The sequence below is a fragment of the Giraffa tippelskirchi genome, chromosome 2 (genome assembly GCF_054371585.1).
Source record: "Giraffa tippelskirchi isolate mGirTip1 chromosome 2, T2T-mGirTip1v1.2.pri, whole genome shotgun sequence".
Lineage (NCBI taxonomy): Eukaryota > Metazoa > Chordata > Mammalia > Artiodactyla > Giraffidae > Giraffa > Giraffa tippelskirchi.
In genome coordinates, this window is record NC_137276.1 from 151,755,442 (window position 1) to 151,764,588 (window position 9,147).

Here is a 9,147-nt window from a genome sequence, read left to right on the forward strand (position 1 = left end):
GTGCCCATCTTTGCATGAAACGTTCTCTTGGTATCTCTAATTTTCTTGAAGAGATCTCTAGTCTTTCCCATTCTGTTGTTTTCCTCTATTTCTTTGCACTGATCGCTGAGGAAGGCTTTCTTATTTCTCCTTGCTATTCTTTGGAACTCTGCATTCAAATGGGTGTATCTTTCCTTTTCTCCTTTGCCTTTCACTTCTCTTCTTTTCACAGCTGTTTGTAAGGCCATCTCAGACAATCATTTGGCCTTTTTGCATTTCTTTTTCTTGGGGATGGTCTTGATCCCTGCCTCCTGTACAATGCCACGAACCTCTGTCCATAGTTCTTCAGGCACTCTGTCTATCAGATATAATCCCTTGAATCCATTTCTCACTTCCACTGTATAATCGTAAGGGATTTGATTTATGTCATACCTGAATGGTCTAGTGGTTTTCCCTACTTTCTTCAATTTAAGTCTGAATTTGGCAATAAGCAGTTCATGATCTGTGCCACAGTCAGCTCCCTGTCTTGTTTTTGTTGACTGTATAGAGCTTCTCCATCTTTGGCTGCAAAGAATATAATCCATCTGATTTTGGTGTTGACCATCTGGTGATGTCCATATGTAGTCTTCTCTTGTGTTGTTGGAAGAGGGTGCAGTGCGTTCTCTTGGCAAAACTCTATTAGCCTTTGCCCTGCTTCATTCTGTACTCCAAGGCCAAATTTGCCTGTTACTCCAGGTATTTCTTGACTTCCTACTTTTGCATTCCAGTCCCCTATCATGAAAAGGACATCTTTTTTGGGTGTTAGTTCTAGAAGTCTTGTAGGTCTTCCTAGAACCGTTCAACTTCAGCTTCTTCAGCATTACTGCTCCGGGCATAGCCTTGGATTCCTGTGATATTGAATGGTTTGCCTTGGAAAGGAACAGAGATCATTCTGTCATTTTTGAGATTGCATCCAAGTACTGCAAGTACTTCGGACTCTTTTGTTGACTATGAGTTAATATATGCTGAGTGGGTAAATGCTCATTAAGCCAAATCCATCCATGGTTGAAAAGGATGTCACAAGCCAACTTACAAAAGAATTATTCCAAAATGAGAAATGTAACCTGAATAAAGGCCCTGGTGGAGAAAAGACTGAAAGTATTGTAGGGGAAGGGGTGGCTAAATTCTGAGGCAGGATCAAGGGAACCACAAGGATGTGTGATGAGAAGGATATACATTTAAATTTTATTCTGCGAGACCTCTTCTCTCTATATAAGTAGGAAAGAAGTAAACTGATGAAATACCAGGGGAAAGATGGAACTCAAAGACATTCTCATAAGGAGCTATGTGCCCTAAGGCAGAGGTTCAGGAGAACAAGAAACCAGACCTGTTTCACCTGGGTTTCCCCAAGGCCTGAACCCAGCTGAAATACGTTTCTTTCAGCGTGATGTCCCTTCAGCTCTGGTGGGTCAAGGAAGTGGATAGCTTTCTCTTTGTCATGCTGACTCTGACATCCATCTTGCGGATGATTTTAACCACCAAAGAAGGGACTCAGAAGAGTTGAACCACTATAACCCATGCAGGGTGGTCTGAGGATGCCAAATTCCAAAAGTACAGGCTCAGCACACACCCAGGGAGGTTGCCACATTTTGCAACTGGAAAAAGTAAATTTGTCTTTTCTATGCTGAACCATCTTCTGAGGAAAGAGCAAAGATCCCTGAGGACTGGAATGTTAGCTATGGAACAACTCTTCCCCTATAGCCCAGGGCCCAGTGAAGGCTGACCTCTGCACTAAAATCTGAGGCTAGTCTCACTCTTTGGAGGGTCTGAAGGCAGATCTGAACTGTCCATACGGTACCCACTGGCCACATGTGGTTAGTGAGCACCTGGAATGTGGCTAGTCTGAATTGAGCTGCACTGTCTGTTTAAATACACACTGGATTTCGAACACTTACTTGAAAAAAAGAACACAAAATATCTCATTAAAATATAATTAATTATACAACAGTGATTGTATGTTGAAATATTTTGCACAAAGGTGGAAGAAAACATTATTAAAATTGATTTAATTTGTTTCTTTTTATTTTTTAAAATGCAGCTACCAGAAAATCTTGAATTACATATATGGTTTACATTATATTTCTATTGAAAAGTTTTGATCTAGACCACAGATTGGCAATTTTTTTGAAAAGGATCAAACAGTAAATAATTCAGGCTTTGCAGATCCTCCAGTCTCTAATGAATCTGCCAAACTTGGCTGTTTTAGCATAAAAGCAGTCATAGATGACAGATAATACATAAATGAAAGAGAGCAACTGTGTTCTGATAAAACTTGATTTATAAAAATAGGTAGCAATCGCTTATGATTATACAGTGGAGGTGACGAATAGACATACTTCTTTCCCAATTTTGAACAATGTTCATGTTCATGGAACATTGTTCTATGTCCAGTTCTAAGTATAAGTTACTTCATGGCAAATATAAGGAGAAATAGTGGAAGCACTGACTGATTTTATTTTCTTGGGCTCCAGAGTCACTGCTGATGGTGATTGCAGCCATGAAATTAAAAGACAATTGCTCCTTGGAAGGAAAGCTATGACAAATCTAGACAGCATATTAAGAAGCAGAGATATCACTTTGCCAACAAAAGTCTATATAGTCAAAGCTATGGTTTTTCTAGTAGTCGTGAGAGTTGGACTATAATGAAGGCTGAGTGCTGAAGAATTGAGCTTTCGAATTGTGGTGTTGGAGAAGACTTGAGAGTCCCTTGGACAGCAAGGAGATCCAACCAGTCAATCCTAAAGGAAATCAACCCTGAATATCCCATTGGAAGGACTGATGCTGAAGCTAAAACTCCAGTACTTTGGCCACCTGATGTGAAGAACTGACTCGTTTGAAAAGACCCTGATGCTGGGAAAGATTGTCATTTCCTCCTCCAGGGGATCTTTCTGACCAAGGATTAAATCCACATCTCCTGCATCTCCTGCACTGCAGGCAAATTATTTATCACTGAGCCACTGGGAAGCTTCCCATTAAATCTGTTAATATTTGCTTTATAGATTTAGGTTTTCCTATACTAGGTGCATATATGTTAATAAGAGTTATACCCCGTGTATATTCTTATATTGATCCCTTTATCGTTAAATAATACCCTTCTTTGTCCTTTGTTATAGACTTTGTTTTAAAGTTCATTTTGTCTGATATTACTACCTTCTCTTTATTGCTGTTTCCATTTGTACAAAATACCTTTTTCTATCCTCTCACTTTCAGTCTGTGTCTTAAGCTCTGAAGTGAGTCTCTTGTAAGTCACATATAGAGAGGTATTCTTTTTTAATCCAATCAGCCATTCTATGTCTTTTGACTGGAGAATTTAGTCCACTGACATATAATTATTGATAGTTTTGTACTTACTGCCATTTTGTTACTTGTTTTCTGGTTTTTGTAGTTGTTCTCTGTCCTTTCCTTCTTTTAGTTTCTTAACTTGTGGTTTCATGATTTTCTTTAGTGGAATGTTTGTGTTCCTCTCTCTCTGATTTTTGTATATCTGTTGTAGGTTTTGATCTGTGGTTATTATGGGGTTCATATATGTTGATCTGTAACTATATTTATTTGTTTCAAACTGGTACTCATTTAAATTAAAACACATTCTAAAAGAGCTACACTTTCTTACTGCCCCTCCCTCATGTTTTGTGTTTTTGATGTGTATTTTACATCTTCATGTGTATCCCTTCACTGTTCACTGTAGTTATGTTTAATTTTATGATTTTTTATCTTTTAATCTTCCTACCAGCTTAGTTAAGTGGTTCATCCACAGCCTTCACTACATATTTGCTTTTACTGTCGGAATTTTTCCTTTCCTATAGATTCTTACTTCTTGTAGCGTTTTCTTTCCACTTTGGATCATCTCTTTTAACATTGATTTAGTATTGATGAACTCTTTTAGTTTTTGCTCACCTAATAAGTTATTTCTCATTCAATTCTAAAAGATAATCTTACTGTGTAGAGTATCATACATTGTAGGGTTTTTTCTTTCAGCATTTTAAATATATCATGGCCACTCACTCTGGACTGCAAAGTTTCTGCAGAAAAATCAGCTGATAGCCTTATGAGGGTTCCCTTGTATATAACTCTCCCCCCCCCCCTGTTGCCTTTAGAATTCTCTTTATCTTCAACTTTTGTCATTTTAATTACACCTAATGTGGGTCTCTTTGGGCTCATCTGGTGTGGGCTGCTCTGTGCTTCTTGTACCTGGTTATCTGTTTCCTTCCTCAGGTTTAGGAAGTTTTCAGCCATAATTTCATCAAATACATTTTTGACTCCTCTATCTCTCTCTCTCTTTTCCTTCTGGGGCCTCTATAATGCAAATGCTGGTATGCTTAATGTTGTTCCAGGGGTCCCTTAATCTATTCTCATTTTTAACATTTGTTTTCTTTCTGCTATTCTGATTGGGTGGTTTCCATTATTCTGTCTTCCAGACTTGTGTATTCTTCTGTTTCACCTGGTCTGCTGTTAATTCCTTCTAGTGTGTTTTTCATTTCAGTTATTGTATTCTTAAGTTCTGACTGGTTCTTTTTTATACTTTTTAGTTCCTTGTTAATATTTCCACTATGTTCACCTATTCTTTTCCCTAGTTTAGTTAGCATTCTTATTACTAATGCTTTGAACTATTCATCTGGTAAATTATTTATCTCTGTTTCATTAGTTGTTTTTTTCAGGTTTTTTTTTTCTTGTTCTTTCATTTGAAACAATTTTTACTGTCTTTTTATTCCGCTTAACTTTTTCTGTCTTTATGAAATTAGGTGAAACAGTTCTCTATCCTGGTCTTGAAGGGGTGTCCTTGTATGGGAGCATCCCTAGATAGTCTGCATGTACCCAGTAGCTTTGGTGGGAGAGCTGGATCTGACATGAGCACAAGTCATATCTTTCCTCAGGGTGTGCTGGCAGCTAGCACCTTGGTAGGTTATGGGCTGGAGATGGAGGGGCTGAAGCCAGAACCAGGTATGACTCAGACTTCCCCTCAGCTCAGTGGCCATCACTGCCCTATTTGGTGAGGGGTCTGATCTCAGATTGCTAGAACAGAAGCCCTGAGAGTTGGGTCTGAGGTGGTTCTATTCTGTGTGCTCTCCCCCTTTCCCCAGAATTGGTAACTTTGCCCCAGAGGGAAGCAGTGCTGGAACAAGAGGGGTCAGAGTGGGTACCTGGTGTGGACTGGGGTATGTGCTGGAGTGGTCCCAGCACATAAGTCAGAATTCAGACTACTCTGGATCTGCCTCCTCCATGAGCACCAGTAATGGCTGCCCTCACCCCAGTTTGGATGCTGTGCCAGGTCTGAGCCAGCTCCAATCCCCACCCCCCACAACTGTACTCTTCCCAAAGCTGTGGCAGCTCTTGCCCTAGTGTCAAGCTGCACCACAGAGCAAGAGCAGCCAAGTGAGCACTCAGCTTGGGCTGAGTCAGTCATTGGTGCAGTCACAGGAAACTAGCCAGAATCCTGGGAAATTTCGATCTGCTTCATTTACCTTGTTCCCAGGCGTTTTCAAACCAACTAAGGGGACTCATCTTCCCTGTGTCAGATCCCAGGGCTGGGGTGCCCATATGTGGTTCAAATTGCTCACTCCCTAAAAGGCCTATGTAATCCCCCTCCTTTTTTGTGTCCTCTCCCAGGGGTGTGGTCCTGACCTAATACCATGTGGATCTTTCTTACAGCTTTGGTTGTGTAAGTGTCTTTCTGCCAGTCTCATTTGTTTTCAGTGAGAATTGTTCCACGTGTAGATGTAATCTTGATGTGTTTTTTGGGAGAGGTGAACTTTGCATTCTCCTACTCTGCCATCTTGATACCCCTCTCTAGGATCATTTTGTGTATTTCCTTTCCCAGTCCTAGCTATGGCCATTTCTCCAAGGAGCTCAGTTCTCTTTTACTGGAGAATGGTATTAGAAACTAAGATTTCAGAGGTGGGTGTGCTCATTGATACTAGGGGTCTTGTTTCTATGCCTGGAACCAACTGTCCAACTAAGGAGATACATGTATCTATACCAATGTGTATATATGCATATAACGGGGATTATTTCTATGTCTATAGAATACCCATTTTGACAACCAAGTCATTACTCCTCAGTGGATAAAACTCTCTGACAGAATAGGATATCTGAACATTAACATCTAGAATTTTACTCCAAACCAAAAGAAGAAAAAGAGGGGTTTGGGGGACTTGGAGGGTCCATTTTGGGTTTTTTAAATAAATTTCTCTTCTGATCTCCTCCTTCCTCCATGTTTCTATTTCCCAGAAGTGGTTTATTAAGTTTTATTCATTTTCTGGTGGGAGATGTGGTTATACAATTTGCTGGTGTTGGCCAAAATGGCATCTGTGCCCACAAGTCTCCCTGGTTGACCTGATAAACTTGTTTGTGGAGCTAAACGAGACTGTTCTGCTTTGGGAATACGATCTGAGACTACCAAATCCTGGGTCTACAATATAGCACAGACACTAGATGCACCTTCTCTTTGTCCTCTCTGCAGGGAAGTAGAAGGGTCCCTGTGTTAAGGAAAGGGGACCAGCCTAACTACCCCCAACACCACTTTAAGATCATATCTTAACACCAAAACCCACCAGGAAGAGTCAGGGAAAGACTATCACTGAGGCACAACCCCACACCAAGCTGCCCTCACTGTACTTGGCCCACTTGCCACCTGCCTGCCCATTTGTTCAACAAACATGGACTGTAAGATTCTAGGCACAGGCTAGGCACAGGAACACAGAGGTGGGTGAGGCTCTTGCCTCACTGCAGCTCCCAGTATAATAAACAAGACAGACATTAAAAATAAATAACTAGACTGTAATTTGCTATGTATCATTTTGGAGCAAAGGATCTTAGCCTGGATCTGTGGATATTCTTCAAGATGTTCCCTTAAAATTAATCATAAAAGCTATACATATTGGGCATTCCTGTTTGCTCCCCCATTACATCTTCTCTATACTGCTCTGTGTCCCAGGAAGCTAACCTCTACAGTCTCCATCAGATGGGCTCACTAGAGGCCCATGGGCTTTTAGTTGGATTTAGATGTACCACTAGGACATCTGAGAGGGAGAGAAAAGCAGGGCTATATATTTCCCCACCAGCTGTGGCCTCTGCCCAAGGCCACAGCTCTTACTGGCTATCTCTCTTACAGTCACAGCTACAGTGCTTCTTGAGTTACCCTTTGTCTTTCAGGCTTAGTGGTGGTAACTGTTCCCTGTTTTTCACTAGTCCAGGGTGCTTCACCATCCGTATTGGGTTTCCTAAATTCTGCCCATATCTTTGTAAACAGTACCTACATCAAGTTCTATTCAATCATTCCGAGAGTACAGAACCCTAAAAATATGTGTATCAGATTCTCAAAAGGGTCCATGACTCAAAAGAGGTTAAAAAAAGCCCCTTCAGCAGAAGTACATACAAGGTGATATGGCTCTAAGAGGAAAGTGTACTATCTATAACTCTGTTGGCTTCAGAGAACAAGTGCTCCTATCGAAATGCAAATCTGATCCAGTTATTCTCCTTCTTAAATCCTTCAGTGGTTCTCAGAATAAAGACCAAACTCCTTCATATGCCTCACAAAGCCCCACCTCATCTACCCCTCTCTAATCTCACCCCAAACACTCTTTGTGTTCTGTACTCCAGCTGTTCTGAATTTGGGGTTCTGAACTTGTGCCAGGCTCCCTTCAGCCCTGAAACCTTGCACATGCTGATCCTTCAATCTGGAAAGCCTCTCCCATCTTCTCTATTCATTTTCCGGGCCTTGGCTCAAGTGAATCTTTCCAGGGAACTTCCCTGACCCCCAGTCCAGGTCAAGTTCCTCTGTTACATACCCAATAGAACCCTGAATACATCCTCTTAAGCACTTATCATAGTTTGCAATACATTTTTGTGTTTTGTATTTGATATTTATTAATGTCAGCCTCTCCCATACATAAACTGTAAGTTCAGTGAAGGATGGAACCACATCTATTTCTGCTCATAATTGTGTCCTCAGCCTTCAGCACAGAGCATGATATGTCAGAGATGTTCATAAGAATTTGCAGAGAAATGAATGACTGAAAGTTATTTGAATCAAGCCATGAAGGGTCAGTTTTCCAGGAAGCACAGACCAGGAGTCTGAGAGGCCACCTGAGAGCTCAAGAACTGGTTAATCTGCTCAGTACATCTAACATAAATTTTCTTGGGCAACATGCAATATCCCCCCACATCCCTTTCCCAACCATGGATCAAAATAATTCAGAAACATTACCTTTATATCAAGAGTGAGCATCAACTCATACTGGTTGTAAAAGTCCTTGGAGCTGGGCAACTGGTACTCCTTTGCTGTGCCCAGGAATGTCTCAATGTCATTCAAGGCAATGGCAATGCCCTCTCGGGACTGGCACTTGTCTACAGCTTGGGAAGCCAAGAGGTAGACTCCTGCTTCACACCATTGACTGACCTTTTGGAAAGAAACACAGTGCCCTGTGCAGTTAGCCTGCCTACAGCTCAGCCACCACCATCCTCAGGAGGTCCAAGCTCATATGGGGTTCACAAGGATTCTGATACAACAGGCAATTATCATGGGATGTCATGTTATCCAGGATCAAGTTTAGAGGTCCAAAAATATAACCATGAGGTGGACAAGCCCAAATCAATTTTATATCTGCACACTTTTTAGGAAAGTCACTTAATCAAAAAATAAATCACATAAACATTCATCTCCACTGACAGTAATTGCCATATCTCTAAGAGGAGAGAGTTGAGTTATTTCTATGTTTGGTCTAATCATTGAAAAATACAACAAATGGCTTTTTGGGTCTAACCTCTAGGCCACTTTTCTTGCATCTTAATTGTTACAAGAGCACAGAGTGAAAAATGAAGCTTCAGACTTGGGCCCTTCATGCCCTCCTGATAGAGGGAATGTCTCTTTTAACAAGAATACCATTTTCCTCTGTCCACATTTCATTTGTCTTTCCAAGGGAAGAATCTAAGGATGCAAAACTCTTGACTCAGAACAGCAGTACTCAAACTTTCCAGAATGTTGGGATGAAATCACATAGGTAAAGAATTCTAACAATTCAATTTTTAAAAAACGTAAACAGAAAGACAAGGGCCCTTGTGCTGTCTGAATATTTATATGAAAAGAAGCCGCCCTTGCAAGTACATCTGCATTACCATTTATTGCGTGACCTA

The 9,147-nt window shown here is 40.8% G+C and overlaps 1 protein-coding gene across 1 annotated transcript in view; it reads right to left on the reverse strand.

The window, feature by feature from the left end:
- Nucleotides 1–9,147, reverse strand: part of MCF2L2 (MCF.2 cell line derived transforming sequence-like 2) — a 255,566-nt gene that overhangs the window by 135,794 nt on the left and 110,625 nt on the right. Inside the window, exon 12 of the mRNA XM_081571158.1 lies at nt 8,222–8,413. Coding sequence (XP_081427284.1) covers nt 8,222–8,413 — 192 coding nt within the window. The remainder of the gene's footprint in view (nt 1–8,221; nt 8,414–9,147) is intronic.